Raw genomic sequence first — 26,575 nt, 5'->3', positions numbered from 1 at the left:
AAAATGCTGCTATTCTGCACTTTTCATTGCTAAAGCATACATCATATTTTGACTAAGACATTTGTAATTTTGCTATTTTTTTTTGCTGCTGCATCCTGGCTCAACAAACGATTTACTATAAATGTCACAGCATCGAAACCTGCAATCATCACACATTTCTAACTCAAAAAGAAAAATAGGCAGGACAGTGCATATTGCAATATTTTTTAGAAACTTTGTTTAGTGTCACCAAAAGAGTCTTTAAAAGCATCACAACATGTACAAACAGAATACTGTATCTTAATGAGAATCTGCTATCGTCCTACAAGCCAAGGCAAAGTCTGATGAGCGTGGCATAAAAGAAGCATAGGCAAGTTTTAGTATCACCCCTCGTCATGACAGAAAATCTCATAAAGTATACATACAGTATTCACATCCCCAAAATCACATAAATTAATAGAAACAGGTGAATATGTGGGGATTTGGAAGGGAGCAATGAAGGAAATATGTTGCTAGTTGTGTAACATGCAGGATTTTATCAAAATGCAGCAAAAGTTGAATGAACTGAAAAATCCCCAGAAACCCGCAAATATGATTCCCTTTTTTCATGAAATAACACTATCACCTTTATAACATAAATCAACAAATAATCAAAATTCAAGTTAACTATGTACTGAAAATTAAATACACATAGACCTGTACATCATCTCATAAATACCCTAATTCAAGCCATTATTTGTTCCAAAGTTTTGTAAAAAGAAGTGAGTTTTTTCCTCCTTTTCCTACACTCTCCGTTGTAACTTTTACATGTTTCCACCAAGAAATCTTCACATTTGACTCCATCTACAATAACATTTATGGAAAGTATGGGTTTTCTTTTCTGAGGTAAACAAAGGCAGCATGCCACATCTAAACATCATGTTGTATCTTCCCAACAGACTGCTGTACACTGTAAAACCATTAGAAACAAAATACGTGGAGATTCAAAACGAAGTTGTGTCTGCAACGTGACAGAGAGCATACACTGTTACATGCAGCATGTGCTTCATTCTTTAACTAAGAATAACAAAGTAATGTGGTAAACAAAGGCACAAATGTATCCGTTTGGTCTGAAAACACTGCGACCCAGCTGCTTCAAGCTTGATTCACAGCGACAAGCAAAAGTGCTTTGACCCTGCAAAACTTTGGCTGGATTCACATGCAAACAGAAACATGAAGAGGTTTGGTTTGTCATGTATACATAACATTTTGATGTTTCCCCCCCATAAAAAAAAAAAACACAATTAAAAACAGAACAGAAAGATCAAACAGAAAAAAGGAAACAAAAAAGACAAAATCAAAGTTGATGAAAACTGAGCAGAAAACTTGCCGGTAAAACTATAAACAGGATAGAAAACCTGACCAGCAGGAGCACTGAGAGGCTAGCACCATCACCTGGAGAGGTTACAGTCACACCTCAGGTTCATCAGAGATCTGGTTTCACGGTCACTCCAACAAGCAACTCTTGCACGCCACGTCTCTTCAACATTCGCTCTTTAGATGCGTTTGCAGATGAGCCAGAAGAGTTTCAAAAAAACAGACCTCCAGAAAGCCTGAGACCACCCATTACAGTCATATTAACTACATTAGAGGACTCGCGGTCCAGTCAGAGCCAAGATGTAATTATCATTTGTTACAAAGAAAGTATAGCAAGCACAGCGAGAGGGGATAAGTGGAGCTGCTACATGAGTCACACTGAGGGTTGAGTGGATGAACCCTTTCCACGTAGCGATCAAACAATCAGTGAATGGAAACATTCAGAATATAACGACAGAGAGATCAGAGATATGAAGCCGGCCATGTGGTTTTCATGAACCTGCTTTCCACATAAAGGTGCTTTCAGAGAGGGCCATATGTCGACACATACCATACAGTCCGTAAACTTTACTTTTTTGTTGTCACCAAACGTTTTAAACAAACAATGAATTAATCCCACTAACAACTGCTGACATATATTATTCATCTGTGACGCAGATATTGTTGTAGCAAATGGGCATTAAATATGTATTAATCCGCAGCAGAAAATAGTCCCCAACAAAACACATTATAAACTCCTGGTTGAGTGATGTTTACTAAAAGTTACAGAGGCCAGCTGGTTTCAGAAATTACGGTATCAAAGTACAATTCATGATTTAGGAGGAATTTATCCGTACCATGCACATAAACAAACTTTGTCGCTGTCCAATCAAATAGGTGCCGATCATTTATTTTAGCTCAACTGTCTTCTTGCTACGACTGAGATTAAGGCGGACCCTTCCAAATGATGGAAGTGCCAGCTTTATCTCAGCTTTCTCTGGTGAGAGGAGCTGTCTCAAGTGGCATCAACAACCAAAACTTAGAACATTCAGGCACATGATAACGAGCGGTTGTGTGCTATGGTGGACAGATTGTAACCCATGTATTGGTTCAATGAACTCCTCCTTCATATGTTTTCTGCTCTGGGCCACTGCCATCTAGCCGGTAACTGTGCCCGTTTGATAGTTAACTTTGTGACTAGTTGGGCTGGTCTTCACTAACAGCTGATGCTCTCTGTTTCATTTATTCATTCAGTCTATTTTTGCACATTCAGTTCTCGTGACCATGCCTGAGCATGCGTATTGTTTTCCAAAGTCAGTGATGAACATCCACGCACAAATATCACTGAATATTTCTCCTTTAGTCTCAACCCTGCTTTTGGAAAAAAAATCGAACAGTGTCCCTACATGAGAAACACAGCAGTTGAGCCGGTGGTTGACAGGCAGTAGACTATTAGTGCAGAGCTTGTGTAGTCGACCTGCTCAGCTGTTGTGAGTATTTGAAGTGATGTGATCTAGAGGTACAACACACAGGGTGTGTAGGTCTGGGCCTTATGGAAAATAATACATGTCATGATATTCATGGTGTAACTTTCCGATGTGATGATGTCTGTCACTTCATATTGTAAATATATTGTGTTTAGAAAATAAACCGTGTGTCACCATACAAAAATCCCACAAGACAGTTACAGTGATCGACGATGAACAATAAATATTGATAACCCGCCCAGCCGTCGGGGTGCGAAATCCAGAAGTATAAGGATGAATATGTAACTCAGTATGAATGACGCCAGTAACAGTTACAGCGGCTCTACAGAGGCAGGATGTAGTTGGAGTTGGCCAGTTTGCGCTCCTGTGCTGCAGGAACAGTCTCTCTGTGACGCAGAGGTCTGTGGCAGTCGGCGTCCTGAAGAGGAGGGTAGTGCTGTCTGTAACACAACCAGGCGAAGGTGAGACCCAGCAGAGAACCCACCAATACATCTACATGGAGGAGAGAGAGAAGGAGTTGAGAACACAGAGTTTGATTCCACAGCTTCACATGAATGCTTTCCAAGTTTCATATTTAACATTTTGGATGCATTTTAACCCTAAGATACATTTATCTATGAACTTTAATCAACTTCAAAAACAAGATTTCAACAACTAACTCTTAAACCATCATATTTCTTTGTTGTGCTATTCTGAGCATTTCCGACCTTGCCAGTGGTGTTTGTAGTCGCAGGTTCTGGAGAGAGCGATCGCTGTGGCGGTGAGTAAAGGTGTGAGGAAGGCACACAGCCGCCATGCTCTGCCTTGGCCCGCTGCATTGAAGCAGCGCAGCTTTCCACCGATGTACAGTGCTGTGAAACCCAACCCTGCAAAAGCAACTGGGAGCCGAGAAGAAAGGATGGAGACATTTTATACAGGAACGGAGAGAACTTGAAGAGAAAAAAAACCAAAACAAAAGGAGGAGATGGATCAATGCTTTTTAAGAGTAGCGTGCTTGCTCAAATAACAAAATAAGAGCCCGGAGGCTAAAACACACTGACATACATGTACAACTTTTTTTAAATAAATTGTATGCTGCGCTGCTCCCTTTGTGCTTTTGTTGTTTTTTGCTTTGAAAATGTACCAGCTACTGACTTAAAGGCCCTTACAGGATGAGTGCCCACTGGGAAAGCTCTTCCTGCCCTCCATGACTACATCTGGGTCGCCACTGCAGCGCAACTCCAGGTTCATTTGACCATCTGGGAAACAGCGATAGAAGAAGTCCGGCCGTGGCCTGAGGTGGGGACAGACACAGAGGACAGATTTAGGCTTTTATTCAGTATGACGCTGGGTCTCAGTACCATTCGCTATGTCTGTTTGCAATGTTTACCTGCCGACGACAAGTTTAATGACGTTGGTGAAGACTCCGTTCAGCACCAAAGTTAAAGTCACAGCTGGATGACAGAGGGAAACAGAAGGGAATCATGAAAAGTTTAGACAAGTTTACTTTTTTTTTTTTTTATAAATATGGAAAACCAGATGTCTACATGCAGCTTTCGTACCCAGCGTGGCCTCCTTCAGATCTCCTCGCTCGGTTTTCTTCAGGAAGGTGAAAACCAGGATTACAATCAGCGGGGTGAAAACAGCCACACTCTGGTGGAGATAAATCAAGAGGATAATATAACAACTGTAATGCACTTAAAGCAAACTTATGTCCATCTGTACGAAAAAAGATATACTAATAACAAAAGAGGTTTTTGTCTTTGCCCTTCCTCTTAAAAGCCCAGTATTTGTCCATATTTAAGACTATTAACTATAAATTGCTTAAAATTCTACACATATTACAATTCCGGGGAAGAACACAGTTTATATAGTCTTTTCTGCTCTAGGTTTATTAACTGGTTAAAGTTTATTTCCTTGAAAAATAGAGTCTTCTTAGTAAAGTAAAATCTATGGCAGCAGCGGGCATTTATGTTCACCATCTCTGCCACAGTAATGCTCCTGCTGAGGAGTTCTGCCTTTGAAAAAACAACCTACTGTGCTCTATCACGCAAAGAACACAAATCAAATACGTCACATTCACTTGACTTTACATGCCCCTGCAAATTGATTATCAACTGTAATGGACCCAGTGATTGTGTGGAAGGTGGGGATTAATAATAATATATAACACAGTAAGAGGAGGAAAGCAAGTTCAGACTGTTATCATGGATGATGTACGAGGGGGAACAACTGAACTGAGGGGTTTATTATGTTCCTCTTTCAAGTGCAGATATATTACTTACAAACATAAGAGAGGTGGGGACGTGGTCACTCTTCACGCGATGGAATTTATACAACCACATCTCCTCTGGCTGGATCTCCCGGTAGAAAGGAGGAAGCTGCTCCGTCACACTACACCAATACAAAAAGAGCAATGTTTGTCTCCTCCTCATTTTAAATAATTCATCCATAAAGTTATGATACTGATGATTCAAATTCAGATTTACATACAGGAATACGAGCAACAGCGCCAGCCGGATGGAAACTTCCGACAGGAAACCACGAAGCAGCCTCCTCTTCATTTTGTTTCTTAGAGTGGACTTCAGTCAACAGCACACATCGCCACTCCAATCTCATATGACTTAACTGGGACTAGAAGAAGAAGAAGAAGAAGAAGAAGAAGAAGAAGAAGAAGAAGAAGAAGAAGAAGAGTTTAAGTTAATGCTTTTAATTTGGGTGTTGAAAGGAAAAATCTAATATATATATATTTCATTAGTCAGAGAGATTGTGAGTGTGCAAGTGGAAAAACAGTATATCTGATTACTATATAGCCTGCTGGACTCAGCTGATTTGTGCAAAGAATACCAATGTTGTTACTTGAGAGTTTTAACACACAGACAACTTGCCTGGGATTTCTTAAATTTGGTTATTACAAAAAAAAAAAACTGTGACCAAGATGCATAGTGAGTTGGACTTTTGCATTTGAAAAATGAACTCTGGTGGACAAATTATGTAATAGAGTTACTGTTTCTAGAGTACAGGATAGGCAGATCTATAAGCTTTTTCCCTTAAAAAAAAAAGGGGGGGGGGGGGGGGGGGTGCATCCTATTCCTTAGATTTCAAAACACAGTCAAGTGTAAAACATAGGATTTCTCAATGAGCTTTACGGCTCCACGGATCAGTGGTTATAGTGACCCTTGTTCCTTCGTCAATTATTGTCTCTATAAAGAAGGGGGAAAAAACAACAACCCCAAACCCAACACACAAGGAAATAGTCTCCCTTCTATGAGGTCTCAACCACTTTTACTCTGAGTATATCTAATGAAATACTGAAGATGATGTTGTGTATCCTTCAGCTTAGACTCTGTGTGGTCACTGCTCTGTCTAAAACCTGATGGAAAGGCCAACATGCCGCACCAGTGCAGAAAACTGTATTTACATTGCATATGCCATTAAGCCTGCATTTCTAAAATAACAGTATGAAATGCACGACTATTGACGATTCACAGAACAAGTCAAACAAGCTAGCATCAAGCCAGGAAACAAGATGTTAGCATACTGAGCTAAGCTAGCTAGCAACATCTGTCAAACAAGACATCTGGCCCATCTCCGCGTTATCAAACAGGGTAATCGCAGTTCCGTTACTAACCTTTAACGGGTCGTTATTTTATCCCTTCATCCTCAAATTAACGTGTGCCGTTAAAAGGATCCGGGCCTCCGCATGCTATGTTTGTGCCGACGGTGGAAGTCTCACATTTGAGCACTTGAGAGAAACAGGGATGCCACGGAGAGATGAGCGCCGCGTCAAGCTAACGGCTACATCCTAGCTTCACCTGCTCACAGACTTTCAAAATAAAAGTGGGTATTTAAATGTTGAAATCGGAGAAAATAATCTCGACTCGATATTTCGAATGTACCACACGGTTTTATCATTCAGTTGTAGGAACGATACCGATACAATTTAACACATCAATATGACATGTATGTAACATGTATCCCGTGACTTCAAACCAACTGAGTGTGTGAAGCATGTTGATTATTGTGGCTAATTTGTTTGTTACCATACATCAGGAATGCTTGTAAATTAAAGATTATGAACGGCACTATTTAAGATCTATATATTATATGAGCTTGCTGTTTGACCTTTGAGGTTTAAACTATCGTGTTTTTTATTCCATAAGCACCAGTTTAACTAAATATTTAATCAAAAATAGATTATTACTAGACAATATAAGAGCCTGAAAATGTGGAGCTTCGTAGTGCTTTCCAAACCGGAAGTGGTCATGTAGGTAACTTCCTGTCTTGACAGGTTCTTGCAAAAAGACACGTCATATTACAGCTAGAATGAACGCCTTTTGTAAAGTTTCCCATCAAATCAATTAAACTTTTGCTTGTCCCTAGTTATTTCTGACACTCATGCAGGTGTGAATGTCCTTATCTTTAAAGTATAAAAGAATGCACTGTCAGTACATGTATTGTTCGCTTTAACGGTAGGTAGTGCTTTTATTGCTTTACTTCTACTAAGCTTGAGTCATCATTTGAATTCATCTTTCTGTTTTATTTTCATCAAGTATTTATTTTATTACACAAAAGTCAATTCAAAATGTTAAAATAAATCCCATAGAGTGAGAGTATTTCACTGAGACAGAGTACAGCTTTATTAAAGTCAAACTTCAGGCATGTCTGAACTCTTCAAACTCAACTTTAGAATGAAAAAGGACAGAATCAATATTCTCAAATAAAAAGACAAGTCATGTACAAAAAGAGTGTCGTCTCAACAGTCACACACATGTAGAAGCAAATTGTACAGGCAAAAAAAGAGCACGCCACAGTAATATGATTCTATGCAAGTTCAATGTAAACTATTTACATGTTCTTCAACAATATGCAGTATGCAGTAACACAGGTCGAACAGTAATAAACATGGCATTTTGTGTTCATCCACATTTGAATTGAAGCAACACCAAGAGAGATAGATATGACCCCAGTTAGAGTTACTGTAAGTAATTTTACTACAAGTCAAAAGAGATGAGTGCTTATGGAGGTGAATTATTTATTCATTTATTAATTCAAACACTATTTCTGCTCTGACCCCATGTCAGTTAAAAGAGACAGTCGGCAACATTGCACAAAAAAAAAAATCAAGACGTCACAGTGAACTGAAATATCCCCTTCGACATAAGGGGGAATCCATCCTAATTTTAAGTGAATATAAAAATAATATTAACCCATAACACAAAAAATCCTCCTCAGGCATATTTAAGGGCCACTTAAATGAGAAAAACATGCTGTAATTTTAATAAGAAATGTGGGCACTACAATGAGAAGAAGCCAACAAAACATCACATTTAAAGTGAATGAAAGAATGCACGTTGGGACACTTAAATGAGGCAGACATAATACTGCTTTGCTGAGCTGAGAAGGGCAGGAGAGGACAAACTGGCACAATGATCATGCGAGGTGCAAAAAAAAAAGAAGATAAAAGGCTTTTACACAATCTCTGTGCAATCTGGTGTGAAAAAAAGGAATACAAATAAAGACAAAACACTGGCATTTAAACAAAATAGGTATTTAAAGACCAACGGAAGTGGATTAAACCAGTGTCTGATGCTACAAGCATGCATTTTTAGCTGAGCAGTCAACTTGAAAAGAAAAAAGTAAAAAGGCTTTAAGACAAGTTTTATAATCACAACTCCTCAGTCAGACATTTTCTCTGAAGCCACACACACCAGAGTCAAGGATGCCTGCGGTCACAAAATCACACGTGTAACCCCCCCACAAAACTCCAATAAATAAAATTTAAAAAAAAAAGAAGAAAATTCAAGTTTACACACGCAAACCATTTTAAGTTTGTAAGTAAAAGTGACTTAATGATGCACCCCACCTGATACTGAACAATTCATTCATGAACAAAAATGTGTCTGAATGTGAAGGGTTTGGCAAATTTGGGAGCAGCAAGAAATCATCAAGTTTTGTCGTTTTGCAAAAATTACCATGAAGTTGACTCAACACCTCTATGAAACGGTTTCAACAAACTGGACATTAAAACCTTCATGGAGGAGGATTTATTAGAACGAATGTTGTATATGGAGTGTGTACTCTGCATTCAAAGGGACCCTAAATTAACTGAAATTATTTGAAAAACATTGGCACAGTTTCACCCCTTGGCCAGACTCTAAAGACTGACCACAATGAGAGGCTTTAAATTGTTTTGTTTCTTTTAATTTAAGGGCAGAAAACACAAACAAATGGTTATGTCACCAGGGCAAAATCACAAGCAAAAGGCTGCGGCATGTTTACAGATAAACTTTCTTGAGTCCAGGCTAAAGACAGAAAAAAAATAACCACGGAAACTGAAACTTTACATTCCTATATTGAACTGCTTCACACTGCTTTTAACACCACTTACAGTGAGTCACGATACGGGTCGATGAGCAGCGGCTGTTACCAAAGTGTGGAATCATTACACAAAATGTAAAAAAAAAAAAACATATGCAAAGACTAAATACAGATATATTGTGTAAAACTCACCATGTTTTTTTTTTTTTTTTTTTAATAGTCTATTTCACTTACACCGTGTTGGAGAGGGAGACAAATTACTGCACTGGTGATTGAAAAAGAAATTGGTATAAAATGTGGTGCAATAAATACAAAAAATGTTGGATTTGACAGATGAGCGATTAAAAACACTGTACAGAAAGTTTGTATTTGTACATCATACTGGAGTGGACTGTTACACCATTACGTCTTCATAGAAAGCCCAGCCTTGAGGAGGTTTCTCCAGGTGGAAAAACAAAGAAGTGCATCTTTTTCGAGAACACTGTGGGCTTTTTCTGTTCGAAGCCGGGCTGGCAGTCATTCCTACTTGTGCCAAAAGAAACCAGCAGCATTCAAGCCACTTTCCTAAAAAAAACAAAAAAAAACAACAACAACAAAAGCAACTCCACCAACTCACCACGTTTCTGAGGGGGAGAAAAGTTTCAACACAGTTTAAATTCCGACATTACTACAAGAAGAGGTATCCATTTTGAAACACTTGTCTAATGTTCTTTTAATACACATTTCTGTATATGTACGACCTAGATAAATTGTGTAGCGACAAGCTGTGTAAAAAGTGCTTTTCAGAAAAGTTTGGCAAAATGAAAATGAAAAAAAAAAAAAAAAAAAATAAGTGTCAAAGCGGTCACAGTACACAACGTTACTGAAATGGACTGCATCTGGGCAGTAGTTATTACAGCCAGAATCAAACTTAAAGTTGAATAACAATACTTTAAGACAGCACCAGTGATCACAAGCTGAGCCCCTCCATCTACAATACAAAGAACAGCAACTGTTTGGAGGAAATGTGGGAGCAGAACGTTCATTGAAAAAAGGAAAGAAAAGAAAAAAAATCTATCTGTCTTGTTGTTTTAAAAAAGTGTTTCCTTCTTCCAGGAACAACCAGAGGGCGAGGCTCCATCCCTCCTGATCTTTACGTACTTTACAATATTATGAGCCAATTATGTACACAATGGCAAGTGAGACTGGCAATATGAAAATCACAAGTACTTCTGTAATGTCATACCATTACACTATATACCATTATATTTCACCTTAGTAGGACTATTTTCACAAGGAGGTCTGTGTAATGCTTAACACCTAAACAAACAAACATAATACACCACTCACTGAGATGAGGTGAGAGAATCTGTTTGTAAACATTAACAAACATAGATATTGTATATAATTATATTCATCTATACCCATAAGTATATTAAAATGATGTCTAAGGAAGGTTGGAATGTAGTGTGGTCCTGAAAAGAATTGCACAAAAATCAGTCATTTCCCCCGTCCCCCCCGTTTTCTATCCTCCACGGAGAAGAAGAAGATATAAATACAACGACGGATCACGTCTGGAGTGAGAATCGGCTGTGGAGAAGGAGGAGTAGGTGGGGAGAGGCTGGTTTGTCTCCGTACAGCCGTTCTGTGTGACTTGCCCAACACAGCTTACAGCAGGTTAACATGGAGAGGAGCAGCGTGGCGGTGGAGAGGTTCAGCTTCACATCCTCCTCCTCCTCCTCTCCTTACACCTCACTTGTTGAGTTCTTCAAAGTGCCAGTATCTGATGTTGAACACTTAAATTTGCACAGCTGTAAAAAAAACAAAAAAACAAAAACAAACAAACAAAAAGAACCATATTGAGGTGGTGGTCTTGGCCCTCTGATGGGCACAAGCGAGCTGTGAGGAGCAATAATAGTGGTGTTTATGGCGAGAGAGGAGAGAAAACAGCGCACAAGAATGCCTGGTCACTTCCCCCGCCGACACTCCAGTCGCTCTGTTCTCATAACAATCGGCATCGAGGTGTTCACCGGCGTGTCTCGGCTCGGCCATTGCACTGGTCAAAAACAAAAAGCACTGTATTCCCTTTCGTCGTGCGCCGCTTCAGATCGGAGCCCAGGAGGCCAACAGGAGTGCACTTTACAGGGAATGAGGTATTGAAGGAGCTGCGGTGTCACTCTGAAGCCGGCTGACCCACTTCCGCCTCCGGCTCCTCTTTGACGCTGGCGGGGCTCAGAGCGGAGCGGCGCAGCTGGGTCGAGTTGGAGTTGGAGCCCAGGGGACTGACGGGGTTGTGACTGGAGCAACAGGGGCGGCCTTCCAGGGCGGAGGCGGTGAGCGCCCCCGCCTCGTGATCCCGGCAGAACGATCGAGGGCAGAACTCACAGAGAGACGAGGCTGGTGCGCCGCAAATGCTGCAGTCGTGCCAGGGACATTCCCAACGTCCTGCAGACATAGAAGTCACCACGGTTACAAACCTGGGGTTTGAGACGCCCAAAAAGGGTCTCAAGACAAATTTAATCAAATTTACGTTTGTTTTTTCCAGATATGCTCTGATCTTTGTGTCTTCCTTGTGTGAATCACTGATAACTTGTTTCCTTCAGGCCTCCACAAATTGAGACAAAACACGACACAATCACTGGATTTATGCAACCAGTGATCCACAATTCGACATTTATGTTATGCTCCTAAAACCAGCAGATTAATACACACGCATTAATGTGTCATTACCATAGGGTGGCTTGGTGAGGTTGAGACATAGCAGATGGTACGCTTTTGGACAGTCCTTTCTGTCACACATCACCAACTCGCCTCCCTCTCCGCAGCAAAAACAGAAGTATTCATGCATGTGTTTGCCCTCTGGCCGCAGCTTCCGCTTCTTCGGCTTCAGCTTGGCGTTCCTGGCCTTCTCCTCTTTCTCCATCACCACAGCACTCTGGAGGAAAACCATTATAAAAAGAACGAAAATGTTATCAAACACAGTTTCCAAAGTACTAGACGGGATGTATGACAACGAGAGGTACATATCCTCACCGTCGGCTGCACCCCGAGGAATCCGGAGCAGTTGTCTGACCCACACTGACAAGACGATCTCCTGTTGCCCACGCAGTGCAGGTTGTAGTTGAACGTCAGCTCTGTGTCTGCAGAAGCACCGGAGAACAGATTCACACCAAACGGATCATCTAGCTGGCTCCAAGCGCATGCAGTGCATACGTGAGGATGGAACAGAACATATGCGTGTTGTGTTTCCGTGCAAACTCACCAGCCTCAATGTCACAGAGGGTGAAGAGTCCAATGTGAACGTCTCCATTCACCGTCCACTTCTGGGTTTCACAGTTTGGGCTGCAGCTGTGGTTCATGAAACGAGACGAGTTTCCTTTTGGGCCGGCGTCTATCACACGATCCTGTGAGGAAAGACCGGACAGTAAGACACCACTTCGGTGGAGGTCTCTCCTCTAAACTAGGGTTCCCAGCTTCACTGATTAGTTACCTTGGTGAGGGTGAGCATGTAGAAGTTGGCAACATGATTTTCATGGGCGCGTTTGATTCGCTGCTGGCATTCCTCCGAGTCAATCACCTCTCCCACATACTCCGTCACAAAGTCGCCCTGGAGTGAGACAACAAATGTCACGTTTATACACCCTTATTTTAAATTACCTACAATTAGTGAGAAGGCTGTGGATCATTATCAAGAACAAGGATTTCCAAAGCCTTTTGAATTGACGTTCTGATTCACTACAATATATCTAAGAATATCACAGGAAGCTAGTAAGGATAAAGAAAAAAACTTGATAGTGAAGCAATTCATCATGTAGGTCTTGGTCAGTTCACATTTAGGATGGAAGTCGATACAAATTAATAAGAGTGAGCCATTGATGTTGCATTGGATGAAAGGCTCCACACCCACCTTCCTGAGAGCCTGGTTGGTCCGGAGACCCCAGCCACGGCCGTCCGTCTTTATCACTTCCGTCTCTGCATACAGCCGCTTCGAGAAACACTGGTTCTCACAGTTGTCTCCTGCAGGACACACCTAATAACAACAACAACAACATGGTGGGATTTTTAGTGGCTGCCTTACTGCTTTTATTGTTCAAGAAACGAGCTAAAGAACAAATATGCAGACCTGTGGATGACACTCGTACTGCAGCATGCGGTTGAGACACTGTGAGTGGAGACTGCAAGGATGCTCATCCGTTGGCCTGCAGTTGCATCGTGGGATTTCAGACAGGTCAGCTACGTGCACTTGCACTTTCCCCACTGGTTTGTTGGACTGATACAAAAAAAAAACACCAACAGGAAGAGTAAAAACACTGAAGACTTGTTTAACTTATACAATTGTTGGGTTATTTGTCTTAAGTGGGATGATACATTTACATTACCTTGATGGATTTGTAGGGTGGAGGTTTGCGAGAGTTGCGTTCCTGCTCAAGAGCCTCCCTGCTCTCCCTCTGTGCCTTAAGCTCCTGGAAACGCCGGGCTGCTTCTTCAAGAGCTAAAACACACCAGCAACATTTCAGAGATTCATCCTTACTGTATTGTTAAAAAAAAGCAGAAAAATCACAACGGGTTTGTCTTAAAAGTATGAGAAAATAAATGTACCTTTCTTGAAAGTTTTGTTGATGTTGATCTGACCCGTGACAAAGTTCTTGTCATTCTCCACGTAAGGGAAGACGCGGCCCTGGTTGATCCAGTAGTAGTCGTGGGAGCCGAAGAAGAAGACGGGAAAGTCACCGACATCGTGGCGAAGACTCTGAATGTTTGATGGCACCAGGCGAGGGTTGCAGATCTCCGCTGGCCACCACCTGCAAGGGAAATGGCACAGAGACATTGAAAAGTAAGGACTAGGAAAAGGGTGGGGATCTTTTCAAACATTTTCTTTGCTCCTCATTCTTTCCCCTCGAAATTTACTATGTGAATAATTGACAAACGCTCTTGCAAAAATCAGGCAAAAATCTGACCAATGCTTTTTTTTGGCACATGATACATTTGCTTAAATGAATGTGACATTATCTGTGTCTGATGACCACATTTTAATCTTGTACCACACCTGCAGACTATGAACTGTGTTAAATAGCACAGTCTTGTGTGACAGGAAAACACCTATTTCCTGAATACCTGTCATCTATAATATCAAATCACATCCTGTTTCAGCGTTTGTGCAAAGCAAACTAAATGCACTGAACTTTAACAATAAGACTGGTGATATCCTATTTTTTGTATATATATATATATATATTTTAATATTTTAATTCTATAAAAAAGACCATCTCAGCCCAAAACTCCATTTGTTTCTACTGAGGACATAAATCTGTGTTTGGTTTTGGAGTTTTCATAGGAATTTGAATATAGAATATCACCAGACTTATCCTTTAAATGTAACCGTACCATAAACTGACAGTTGCACAACCCGCAGCAGTCTAATACCGGTGCTGTCTGCGTACCTGTAGTTGCCCAGTTTGACCCAGACAATTTGTTTGTAGTGGGGTTTCTTCCCTGCCCTGCAGTCACTGCAGGACCACGACCCTGCCGGCATCTCTATCTCCAGACACTCCGGGTGGAAGGAAGCCGGGCATGTGTCGCAGCACAGCAACTTGCCTCCTACATTTGTATGATGTAAACATGTATGTGTGTAAGTGTGTGTGTGTGTGTGTGTGTGTGTGTGTGTGTGTGTGTGTGTGTGTGTGTGCATGCGTTGTGAGGTAATGGGTATGCAAAGAGAGGAGGAGTGTATGATTAGGTGAAGCACCTTAAAACCTGGACAAACTCTGAATCTCATTTGCAGACAAGCCTGAGAAAAGTAGAAATGCTACAAATACAGCACCAAGGCGTGGTTTTCCAACATCTGGTGGAATATGATGTTTTTTGTCAAACGCTACCGCAATAACATCTGAGCATTTTTTACTAAAAATTAAAACTAATGCCAGGAGATTTTTTTTGCTTGAGTGAAGGCACCTGTGAGAGCCACACTGCACGAAAAAGACTGAACACAGTTTGAAACCCCAGCATGGGGTTCTCAGGTCGATTACAACTTTCATTACAGCAGTTACAGCATGTCTGACAATCAGATTCAGAGCACTGTACCAAGACCAGTATATGTGAAATACATGCGGCAGCACAGGAATAAAATCAGCCAGCAAGTTAACAATGAATCAGGGTTATACTCAAAAAACAAATTATTGGCAAAAAGCAGGCATGCAGTCCTGCCGGTAAAGCAAACATTTCCCATCACACATATTGCATCCTGCACAGACCAGCTTGCATGGAATCATACATTTTTTTTATGATTAAGCAATTGTTGTTGTTGTTGTTTTTTTTTTTTAGAACTTGTACTAATTTGTGCTTAAGTGTAATAGAATCTAGTCTTGATTGAGATTATATTCCATCCAAGGCAGGTCAAAGCTCGAGAAAATGAGGTGAGCAACATTTCATCTGAAGATTTCAGTCAAAAATAAAACTTAGTTGCAGTCAGCATAAAAGAGGTGAGGAGGCCTTTCAAATAAAACAACAAGCCCAGAGTGTTGAAAGCAGAGAAGCGGTGCGCCTCCAGCAGCGACAAAGTTCCACAAACCACAGACAGAACCTGAACTAATCCAGAGCATCGTACAGCAGTTTCATGACCAATTATATTTTTCCCAGCAGAGAAAATGGACATAAATGTCTGATTCATCTTGTTTCTGACAATGTGCATTGCAGAGCTGTATCTACCCAGATGGACCGTTCATGCATAGCACCAACTAATCTCACAGTGGGCCTAGTGCAAGAGCCATACATACGAATACATTTGTTCTCAAGTTGCACGTAAAAGTGATTTAGGAGAACTTCTTCTGGGGCATGAATGATATTCACGAGCCGTCCAGGTCTGTCATGCAGGTCACATTCAGACAGTCCGTCTTTCTCCGCAAGACTTTCAAAATTATAATGACAATAATGATGCCTTGCTCTAAATGGGAGATTAAACATGATGCTGAAATCAACTTCAATAAATATTAATAACAAAATAAAAATGCAGTTCTACAATAGATCAAATTATCATGGTTTGCCAATTTACTAAAAGTTTGAAAGTTTTTTTGTTCATTTGGGGGCAAGATTTTGTGATTTTACTGGTGAAAAAATCGAATTTTCGACATTTTCGAATTGTTTCATATCCTCTAATAACACCATTGACACTGCTAAATGCATGCTGCATTTCCGTCTGCTGTTCTCCATCAACAGCTCAATGTTTTACACTTGAATGCAAGTTGCCCACAAATAAAGAGGAACAGCCATTATAGCCAATTTTGGGGATGTCAATTATGCTAACGATGACTGCAACAAGCCCTTCTCACAGCAGACGTTTAACTCGTCATAGTAGGAAACCCGTGGGTGTTAACACTATAAAAAAAATCTGTTCAATTCAAATGCCCAAGTAAGCCATGATCGTGTGATAGCATGCAGAATAGCAGGACACAGCTTTAGCAGCTTAACTTAATTAGTTTTGTTGTTTACACCTGTGCTTTTCCTACTGCAACAATACACAACAAGTTTAGTAAATCTGACTTCTCATAGCCCCCCCCTCCAAAAAAGGTTTGGAATAATAACAAACAAAACTGTTCTTGCATGAGGCCCACTGTTATATGTTAGTGTTAGGGAACTTGGCTGGGGTTACTTTACTCTGCATTAAAATTAACTGCATTTTTTTAACCAGTTAATTAAATTTGCACCTCAAGGCTTTTAAATGAAAGATGCATACAAAAAAGGGGGAGCAGGCACAACACAAACACAGACCAGTGGGACAAAAGGAGAAAGAGAAAAACTGTTCAGTTACCTTTCCCAACATTCTTTTTGGTAGCTGACGAAGGAGAGGGAATCATAGGTAATTTCAACTCAGCACGATTTGACTCAGTCAGAAGGTAGTGGGACTTATAGGCATATGAACTTAATATGGTGTCAGTAAGGTCTTGCACTAACAGCCCTACACAAGACACACAGGAAGAGACGGGGGTGAGCCGCAGTCAAACTCGAAATTACCCAAAAAATTCACAAAAAGAGAACACGAACACAAACGCACACACACACACGCACACACACACACACACACACACACACACACGGCGGTCCCGACACAAAGAGGCTAAACAGTGCACTCGACTCATCCTTCGACAGGCAAAACATCAGATCTAAACTGGTTGAAAGTCATAAAAAAAAAACTGGTGAATGCTGTGTTTACTCATTTACTAACATTCAGGACAAATGGGATCATTTTAAGCAGAGTGCACTGTAACAGCCTGGATCACTCATAGTATTATGTATTAGTATTGTGATGGAAAACTTACATTTCACAGCACTGTTATTTAACAATGCCAAACATGAAACAGGTCATTTTTAAGAAGATAATTATTAACTAAAGAAAGGAGGATTCAGTTTTCACTCATGAGATGCTGATGCAGATATGACTAATTAAAAAAAGGGTGATCAGGTCCTGTTGGTGCCCAATGTAAGCAGGAAGAATTGATTGTGCCGTTTGTCACAAGGCTGAAGCAAAATCTTCCAGAGATAGTAAGAACTTCCACAATAGTTGGCTCAAGCTCACTGCTAAAAACAAAACGGCTGCAGGAGAGGAAGGCCGTTAGCAGGTGCACTTGTGAGAGCTTACCTCTGGCACACAGGAAGCACCAGCCCACGTTGATGGGGGAGGTGAGGAGGCCGTTCCTCTTGGCGCTGCTGTGGCTGCTGCAGATCATGATGTGATGGGTGAGGGCGACGCTGCCTGCCGCCACGCAATTGTCTCCCGTGTGGTAGGCCACCGGACAGCGGATACAACGCATCAGGCGACCTGGACGGAAGGCAGAGAACAGGGACGGCTGGCTTTCAGACAGAGCACCTTTAGTTTCAGGTGAAACCGGATGATTGTAACAGGACTGTGTCTGCAAATATTCTGATGGATGTGTACAGTGCAAGATCTTAAAAACGGATTTTGTCAGTGCTCTCTTTTTCAATCTAATTTCCCTCAAGAAAAACAACACAGCATCTTCCTCTTGCACTTCTCCACCAGGGAAGTACAGTCTTCACCCTTGCATTATTTGAGCTTTCTTTCCTATTGCTACTGGTTAATAACACCAGCTAGCAAGCCTAAATGTAATGGGAAATTACCTTTACTGGCTCGCTGCAGGTCTCTCTCCAGGCAGCAGGTAGAGCAGCTGTGCTGAGGGCAGCAGAAGCCTCCCTCAGAACTGCTGGTGGTGCCCGGGAGTTTACGAACACAGTCCTCATGGTAGTAACAACCGCACCCAGACACAGAGCAACGCGTCACCTCCCGGCCCACCACTTTACAGCTAAAACAAGGATGATTGCCTAGAAAAAGAAAGAGATTCAGTGCTAGCACGCAGCCAAATGCAACAGAACGTTATAGTTAAGATGGATCCCCATTCGCTCACCATTTCTGCATTCCAGGCAGGTGAATCTGCCCTCGGGTGCGGATGTCAGACCAAGACAGTCCAGGTGAAACTGTCTGCTGCATTCACCTTCACACACCACCAAACCCTCTCCGTACACCTCACAGATCTACATACGCAAACAACACACAGAAAGATGGTTCATATAAATCAATAACTGCAAGCTTTTAGAGGGTACAGCAGGGAAGATAAATCCAAGAGCATGACTGACCTGGCAGACTGTGTCTCTCTTGCCGGTGCCGCCGTCCAGACGGGACAAGCCGGAGTCCACAGACTGAGTATCTGAAGCGTCTGCGTCTGCTGCTGCTGGACTGTCGAGACTCTTCCCAAATAAACCCTGTGAGATGAAGCAAGGGAGATCGTGTTGATGTCTGCAATTCAACTGCTCTTTAAAGTGTGCAGATAGGAAGGACAGGGCTGCAACAACTTATTGTCATTATTAAATGAAGTATCAATTATTCCTTTGATTATCTTCTTTATTTCCGTACTTGTTTTCTAAGCCTACCTGTGGGTCGTTGAGGCCTCGCGAGTCAGAGTCAGAGGTGTCTCTGTACTGAGAAGAAGCCATCTCAACATCTGTCGATGCTCTGCTTCGCTTCTTCAGAGGCTTACAGGCATCCGAGATCTCACTGGCTCCTAGAGGATCAGGCACGAGGGGGTTAAAAAAAATAAATTTCATGGTTTTAAAGTATAGGAATTTTCCACCACAGAGGTTTTACAGGAGGCATGAAAGAAGGATCCGCTACCTTTCTGTGAACCAGTCCTCAGTGTGGTTTCTGGAGCCATCTCAGCCTGTGAGGGGATTAAAAGGAGTAACAGTTTAGCTTGAGGAAATTAACACTGCATCGTAGCCTCGCTCATGCTGACTTCAACTCAACAATATGTTACATACTCTCAAACACACAGGAGGTGGATGACTTTGTAAAGTGAAGTAAAGTGAGTAATTACATAATCCTCTATTGAGATTACAAACCTCTGCAGTGTTTTAGAATCTGATAAGCCTTAAAAGATATGAATCTGTTACTTCAGTTCCCTGATCATATTTCATTGCCTCACCAGTACCATTAACACTCCTTGTATTTTTGTTTGATTATATTCGGCCTTCATTAGATTGCTGACAGTGTAGAAAAATAAAGAAAACAGTCTACAGTGGGGAGAGAGGGATATGCATGCAACAAAGGTGCACAGGCTGGAATCGAACTGGGAAACGTACAGTGCTGTTTTTGTTCTGAATATCAGGTTAGGAGGACTGATACCTGTTCCTTTTTGGTTTTCTTTTTAGGGATGGGATCGTTGCCTCTCTCTGACTCGGACCTGCTTCTGACTGAGCGCCGCTGCAGTTTCCTCTCCTGAGAACCTGAACACGCAGGAAAAAAATACAGAGATGCATCCCTTATTGACTTTACAAACACGTCACATACTCATTAAAAACCTGCATGTCTGTGTTTTACCAACCGTGTGGACTACTGTGGTGTGATCCAGGAGAGGAGGTCTGCTGCATGCCTCCCTCCTCACTCCTCCGACTGGCGGGGGAGCCTCTCCTCTCTTCCCCCTCTTCCTCAACTTCCTCCACTTCCCCCTCTTCCTCCACCTCCTCCACTTCCTCCACCTCCTCCACCTCTTCCACCTCTTCCACCTCCTCCACCTCTTCTACCTCTTCCACCTCGTCCCCGTCTTCCTCCTCCTCTGGACTGGGCTCAGGTTTAGCTCTGCTGTCCTGTTGAAAGCATCAACATTTGAATATCCTTAACAGACACTTCAGGATATTACAGGATACCTCAGGATATATCTGCATGAGTTACACCAACCTCAGGAGAGCAGTATCCCAGGTCGGGCTGTCGGGCCTCTCTCGCCACTCTCTCCTCCTTCTCTTCTTGGTCTTTTTTCAGAGACGGAGCTGCTTTCTTCTGCAGGAGAGGCCAGTCACACTTTGTGATCTCCACATTCAGCCTCTTCATGGTGATGGAGAGTGGCAGCAGCTTCCTGGCAGCTGCAGTTTTCCAGGCTCTGACTGGTGGCGGCGAGTCCGGTCGTGCATCGCACCCGGCGCTCTGTTTTGGGGAACTGGTCTTACGCTGGTCCCCCCTTTGGTTCTTCTCTTCATTTGAGGCCTGGGAGGTGGCGTTGTCATCTGTGTTTGAAACACTACACTGTCTGCGTGGCAGCAGTCGTCGTGGCGGCTGCTCTCTCTCTGGTGACTTCACTCCTCCCTCTTCCTTCTTACTGACTGAACCACTGGAGCGCCGGCTTCGTTTCTCGGCCCTGATGGTGGGCTTCCTGCTGGACGTGCCTTCATGAGGGTCTGGGTCAACGTAGATGAAGGTGTAGTTGTCAATTCGCTCCTGCCGCGACATCACAAAGGCATCCTCGGCGTGGCCCACGCCCACCTCCCACTGAGAGCGCTCACGCTGAGGGATGGGCTTCAGGAGCTGGAGATGAAAACACCAAATACACACAAAGAAATTATGAACTTTTACATGGGACCCGTCCATCTGGAGAACAGCTATCATCAATATTGGCTTACCCAAATATCCATTGATACATGATGGTTAAAAATGCAAAAAAAAAAAAAACATACATGGAATAAATCTAGTGTCATCATTACAGTTTGCTCAGGTTTTCAACCAAAAATACTTTGGTTAAATGACTGAAATGCCTCCACAGCACCTGAAAAAAACTGGAAAATGTATTGTTCATGTATTGGATCAGTCTGACAACATTTCTTAGATGCATCTGTACGTACTTTGTGTTTCTCTACAGGGTTTGAGGCCTTGCGCAGAGTCTCAGCCTGAAGGTCTTCAAACTGTTTCTTTCCCTGGTACAAGACTATCCTCTTCTCGTGGATCCACGCTCGCTCAGCGACACTGCCAAAGAACTGGACGTGATACTCCCGGTGACCTGCACAGAGCGAGGGAAACAAGCTGTGGTATTTTTGTCCTTGCACATTCAAACGTTTTTGAACGAAAACAGACAGATTCAAGCGAGTTATTTTTGGTGCATGTGTGTCCGTACCTCTGGTGTTGATGCGAGTGTGGACCTTCATCTGTGGGTCAGAGGAGACCATGCAGGGCCACCAGGGGTACGTGCCCACCTTGGACCACACCAGATCTCCTATCACAAACTCCTTACAGAAGCCCGTCTCTTGGATCACTGATGGATGATGGGCCTTCGGAACCTAAACATGGAACAGGAAGTCTGCTTTAAAAGAACATCTACTACAATCTACAGTGACTGATGTGCAAATACTTCAAACTGCTTTCCAGAGGGAACTGATGTGCTCTTGCCTTTGGCGTCTTTGGTTCTGTTTTTATAGCGGCCTTCTGAGGCTTCTCTGTCTCAGGTGAGGGTGATTCTATCAGCTGGGGCTGGTCGTGGACGTCCTCCGTCTGCTCCGTGATACCTGCTTGTGCCTGGCTCTGGTCCAGGTTCTGTTCTTGGACCTGCAGCAGCTGCCTTGCACTCTTTTTCCTCTTCTCCTTCTTCCTCTCATGTCTGCGCTGTATTTGAGTGGCCTCATTCTTCTGAGACTCCTTCTGAAGTGTAGAAAATAGAAGAAAAAAAAAGACAAAACGGTGGTGATGAGAGAATTTTTTAAAATATATATATATATAAAAAGGTAACTCTAATATGGATCTCTCTGTCTGCTGAAATCAAAATTTCCTCAGATATCCGCTTATTTAAGAGATGTGGTTAGCATTAGCAATAACTTATGTTTTATTGTTTATGTGCAGATTACTTTCTCAAATAATCAATTGATTGTTTTGATTAAGACATGAAGATATTCCATTTACAAATTAAAAAAAAGCTAATTTTCTCATTTGATAAGCTGAAGCCAGTAAAATATTTTAATACTCAAAAATAACTTCAGCAATTAATGTCAATCCTCTCCTTAATGGATAACAACTAATTTCTTGGAGAAAAATATAAAAAGACATTCAAAAAGGACATGATCGTGATGTCTTCAGTGATAGCTACAGCCTTCTGTGTGTATGTGTGTGTGTGTGTGTGTGTGTGTGTGTGTGTGTGTGTGTGTGTGTGTGTGTGTGTGTGTGTGTGTGTGTGTGTGTGCGTGTGTGTGTGTGTGTGTGTTTCGGACATGCACTCACTACCTGCAGTTCTTGCAGCAGGTCTCCACAGAGCGCAGATTCAAACAGTTCCTTTCCGTTCTGATATGTCTTTATGATCTTCAGCTTGATCTCTGGAGAGCTGGTTTTCTTCAGCACTCCACCAGGGTTGTTAGACAGGGCGTGGGAGGGTTGGGAAGAAGGGGTACTGTCCACAAGGGAGGGGGGAGGACTGGAGGAAGGCAGGATTAACGGGGGAGGAGGGGGTAGAGTGTGGGTCATGATGTGAGGCGTATGGGGCAGGTGGTGCTGGGAGGGCAGCGGCGGTGGACTCTGTGGGTGTGGGTGGGTTTGTATGTGTGGCGGGTTTGAGTGGAAGTGGTGCACGTGGTGGTGGTGATGGGGGTGATGGGGATGGTGGTGGAGGTGCGGGTGATGCGTGGGCAGAGGGGGGGACACCGGAGACAAGGGTCTCTCCTGGAGACCTGGGCCTCTCAGGACCGTCGCCTCCCCGGGCATGAGACCGTGATCTCCGTAGCTCCGTATGGCCCCGTAGCCATTAGCTGAGCCATTGGGGAACTGGGAGTACATAGAGAACTTGGCCTGGGGCTCGTATATACCCAGACCAGGCGGGTAGCCGTTGGAGACCTGCGACATGTCCTCCGCGGCTGACGGCGGGTAGGAAAACTCTGCATCCAGGGCAGCATCATAGGAGGGACCACCATCCTCGCCTGGATCACTGCCGGTGTCACAGGTGCCTTCCTGTCGGATGTTTGCTGAGTCAATGAGCTGAGGGGGTTGCTGAATTGTATTTCCCATGATCCCTTGCATGAAAGAGAAGGAGAAATCCATTGTTGGGCTCCTGCATCCTTAACTGTCTTTTTCTTTGACTGGACCTGTTGACAGAGATATATGCAGTTAAATGAGAAACTGGTGGGCTGTGATTAAATCAGTTGTTCCCAAGTATCTCTCTCACTCACACACACACACACACTCACACACTCACTCACACACACAATAAGGCAATCTATAATCATTCACCGCTTTTCCTGATCCCAACTGACGTTGGGCGAAGGCAGGTTACACCCTGTACAGGTCGCCAACCTATCACAGGGCTAACACACACCTACGGGCAATTTAGAGTCATCAATGAACCTATCCTCATCCTGCTGGTCTATGGACAGTGGGAGAAAGCTGGAGTACCCAGAGAGAACCCACGCTAACATGCAGACAGAAGGAATCAACCGGAACTCGAACCCGGGCCCCTCGTGCTGTGAGGAGACACTACTAACTACTACCCTTCTGCAGCCCTTCCACCAAATCCCAGGAGGTACAATATTTGTTAGACGCCAAATGTGTGTCAAGATACCATTTTTAATTAAATATTGTTATGCTGCAAAGACATCCTGGCCTACCCTATGGACCTATACCGCAGACATAGTAAAACATCTTTGTTTGGCACACAAAATTAATAAATTATTAATAATTATTTTCATTTAAAATGTTATTTTAACAGTATGGTTGGTGGTTTGCTGGGTGTTTAATTTCTTTAAACTAAAACCGAAAGATAAGGTGAATTTGTCAGACCGGTAGCACAAAATTATCTTAAAAATAATGTAGCACCTGCTTTTCCAATTTCAACTAATATTGTGCTTAGTGGTGCACATTTGCAACCAAATTTGCATGTGTTGCAAACAAAACATTTGCATACCAGGGGGACTGAAGGCCTTTAGTGCCACCAGAGCAGTACCACGCTTTACCTGGCAGGTAATCCAGCTTTGAAGCTTTATGAAGTCATAAGATATTTCATGCCATTTAACATCATCCTGAAAATACATACAGCATCTCTCAACTGTTATCTCAGCTCCCAAGAACTGAAATGATCACAAGATTAACTACATATTTCAAGCAAAACTGACAACAACAAAAAATAAATCACTGCTTCTCATATGTAAATGTGTCAACTATGATAACAAACTGATTTATTTTTTACTGTTGGTCAAACAAAACGAGCAGTTTAATGGAACTTTGATTATTTCATTCAAATTATGAATCCATGTTTTTAAGTAATCTGGATATATTTTTGAAGCCCTGATAAACTCACGGAGTTAATGTTAATAGACAAACAGGACAGATCCTCACCAAAAATATCACCATTGATCATCTTAAACTCGTTCTCAAAACACTAAAAAAAAAACTCCAGGCAGCTTGTACTTCTGATCAAGAAGTTTCCTCTGTGGTGGCCGTGCCTCTCTTCACAAAGCTGTAGATGATTTAGTGTTTTTAATTCACCAACACAAACACATGGTGGCTTGCTATCACAAACAAAACAAAGACCGGCCACCGGTACCTGCTTTGCCCTCTCACGTTTGACACTTGTAGTATCTGCTATGATTCATTAAATGTGCCGAAACTCGCGCGTTCACAGCGAAATAGACTGATTTTGGTGTGAACACGCTGAGGCTTGCCCGGTGGTGGCAAAAGGTGGATAACGGTGATGTAAACACCATAAAAGGTGTCAACTAACGGTCACTAGCTGCCCAGAACGACTTGTCTTGTTGTTTTGGTTTCGTGTGTGTTGTGGTTAACGTTAATACTTGCTTACAACTGTGACAAAAAAACAACAGACGACTGCGCAGACAAAAACATGTTTCACTGAATGATCTTATAGCTCTCTGCGATGTTAGCCTAAAGCTACCTGGCGTTGAAATATGGGGCTAGTCGTGGAAAAAGATGTGGACCGTATTAACCGTTAGACAACAAACACGACACTGTGGGGGCGCAAGGGTCGTCCGTGTGTATTTCGGCACACACGGCTAACAGTTTGCAGCCGTTATTTATCCGTGAATGTGCATCACGCGTAGAAGAAGATGAAAGGGGGAGCTAATGGTGGCTAGGCTAACGCTCCATTGCCAATATGGCTGCCTTTGCCCCTTTAAATCAAATTGTCTGGCGTGATTATACCTCCATCGCTGGCGGTTTGGTGGGAGAAATGTGCCTGAAAATAAGATAGCTCAGAACCCCCCTGAAAAAAAAAGAGGTCCGAGCGGAGACGGAGAGAAAGGGACGACGACATGCAGCAGGCAGCGGCTATGGCAAACATGCTTATCGGCTAAAGAGGAGAGCAAAGGAGCAGCACAGATTTAGATGCCCGAGTCGAGAGATGCAGGGAAATATAATAAATATCAATACCTTCAGCGTGTCCCATTCTAAACACATACACCAGCCAGCAACGGTTCCTCGTTTAATATATAAGGAGACAAAAAAACAAACAACAAAAAAATCCTGTAATATAGATAACGCGCAGGCCTTTCCCTTTTTCGTTTTAACGCAATTCTCAACAGAGAGGAGGAGGGGGGTGTTACGCTATCTGGTCGCTGCCCAATCCCAAAGCTTGGCTCTTCTTCAATATAGGTGCTGGAGCATTAGAAACCCTGCTACACCGAGATATGTTCAATTCTCCCCCCCTCCTGTGTGCGGTATTCTTAATAATAATAAAAGTAATCTCTAGCTCCCTCTTCTTCTGGTTTAACAAAAGCACCCTGCTTTTTTTTTTTAAGTCCAGGCCTTGTGGTCGGTCTCTCCTGCAGCTCAGCGCCAAAACCCACACAGATCGGAGGGGTGATGAAGAGCATTCCGGGATGTGTAGTTTACTTCTGATGGCAGCGAACGGGGGCCAAAAAAGGAGGTGGCAAATGAAATATATGTCAGACATACACTCAAATGAAAGAGGAAACGTATTTTGAGGGCGGAGATTATGTAAAAAAAAAAAAAAAAAAAGGGAGGGGGAACAATTTAAAATGTAATTTTAATAGTGTCGTATTATTCAAAGATGATCACGTGAACAGTATTGAATAATTGTTCATTCTTGGACAAAATGTGATGCAGATGCCTATTGCCCACCGAACGTTTGCACCAGCGAACGTGAACGTCACGTAGAGTCTTGATTGGCTTTTTTACGCCTCCTCGCCTGATCTGTAGCTGAAAGGATGGGAGGGGG

At 42.6% G+C, this 26,575-nt stretch overlaps 2 protein-coding genes across 2 annotated transcripts; both read right to left on the bottom strand.

Moving 5' to 3' along the window:
• Nucleotides 1-189: 189 nt before the first annotated feature.
• On the bottom strand, nucleotides 190-6,555 carry plpp5 (phospholipid phosphatase 5). Its single transcript, XM_084025577.1, has 8 exons — nucleotides 6,412-6,555; nucleotides 5,274-5,414; nucleotides 5,066-5,174; nucleotides 4,343-4,433; nucleotides 4,171-4,234; nucleotides 3,950-4,074; nucleotides 3,509-3,679; nucleotides 190-3,293 (listed from the first exon to the last, which is right to left on the bottom strand). Exons 2-8 carry the CDS (start codon nucleotides 5,342-5,344, stop codon nucleotides 3,124-3,126), a joined length of 801 nt encoding a protein of 266 aa, XP_083881703.1. The 5' UTR covers nucleotides 5,345-5,414; nucleotides 6,412-6,555; the 3' UTR covers nucleotides 190-3,123.
• An 841-nt stretch (nucleotides 6,556-7,396) lies between these two features.
• On the bottom strand, nucleotides 7,397-26,119 carry nsd3 (nuclear receptor binding SET domain protein 3). The gene is made up of 25 exons (XM_084025428.1): nucleotides 25,768-26,119; nucleotides 22,621-23,471; nucleotides 21,796-22,044; nucleotides 21,524-21,686; nucleotides 21,255-21,409; nucleotides 20,320-20,940; nucleotides 19,967-20,228; nucleotides 19,768-19,868; nucleotides 19,258-19,303; nucleotides 19,017-19,147; nucleotides 18,723-18,848; nucleotides 18,494-18,620; nucleotides 18,210-18,410; nucleotides 17,713-17,892; nucleotides 16,885-17,031; nucleotides 14,522-14,678; nucleotides 13,680-13,882; nucleotides 13,460-13,572; nucleotides 13,204-13,350; nucleotides 12,988-13,110; nucleotides 12,571-12,687; nucleotides 12,343-12,484; nucleotides 12,114-12,220; nucleotides 11,811-12,015; nucleotides 7,397-11,525 (listed from the first exon to the last, which is right to left on the bottom strand). The coding sequence occupies exons 2-25, from the start codon at nucleotides 23,425-23,427 to the stop codon at nucleotides 11,254-11,256; spliced, it is 4,902 nt and encodes a 1,633-aa protein (XP_083881554.1). The 5' UTR covers nucleotides 23,428-23,471; nucleotides 25,768-26,119; the 3' UTR covers nucleotides 7,397-11,253.
• Nucleotides 26,120-26,575: the final 456 nt, after the last annotated feature.

This window comes from Eutrigla gurnardus, assembly GCF_963514095.1.
Source record: "Eutrigla gurnardus genome assembly, chromosome: 13".
In the NCBI taxonomy this organism is placed as follows: domain Eukaryota; kingdom Metazoa; phylum Chordata; class Actinopteri; order Perciformes; family Triglidae; genus Eutrigla; species Eutrigla gurnardus.
The sequence above is the reverse complement of the archived record's forward strand: the minus strand, read 5'-3'. Positions and strand labels throughout refer to the sequence as shown.

Coding starts and splice junctions, on each gene's coding strand:
- plpp5 (XM_084025577.1), bottom strand. CDS start 5,344: ATGAAGAGGAGGCTGCTTCGTGGTTTCCTGTCGGAAGTTTCCATCCGG. Junction 5,175..5,273: donor GCGCTGTTGCTCGTATTCCT/GTATGTAAATCT, acceptor GTATTGGTGTAG/TGTGACGGAGCAGCTTCCTC. Junction 4,434..5,065: donor TCCCCACCTCTCTTATGTTT/GTAAGTAATATA, acceptor TATCTCCACCAG/AGTGTGGCTGTTTTCACCCC.
- nsd3 (XM_084025428.1), bottom strand. CDS start 23,427: ATGGATTTCTCCTTCTCTTTCATGCAAGGGATCATGGGAAATACAATT. Junction 18,411..18,493: donor CTGCCTGGAATGCAGAAATG/GTGAGCGAATGG, acceptor TTCTTTTTCTAG/GCAATCATCCTTGTTTTAGC. Junction 12,221..12,342: donor CCTCTGTGACATTGAGGCTG/GTGAGTTTGCAC, acceptor GTGCTTCTGCAG/ACACAGAGCTGACGTTCAAC.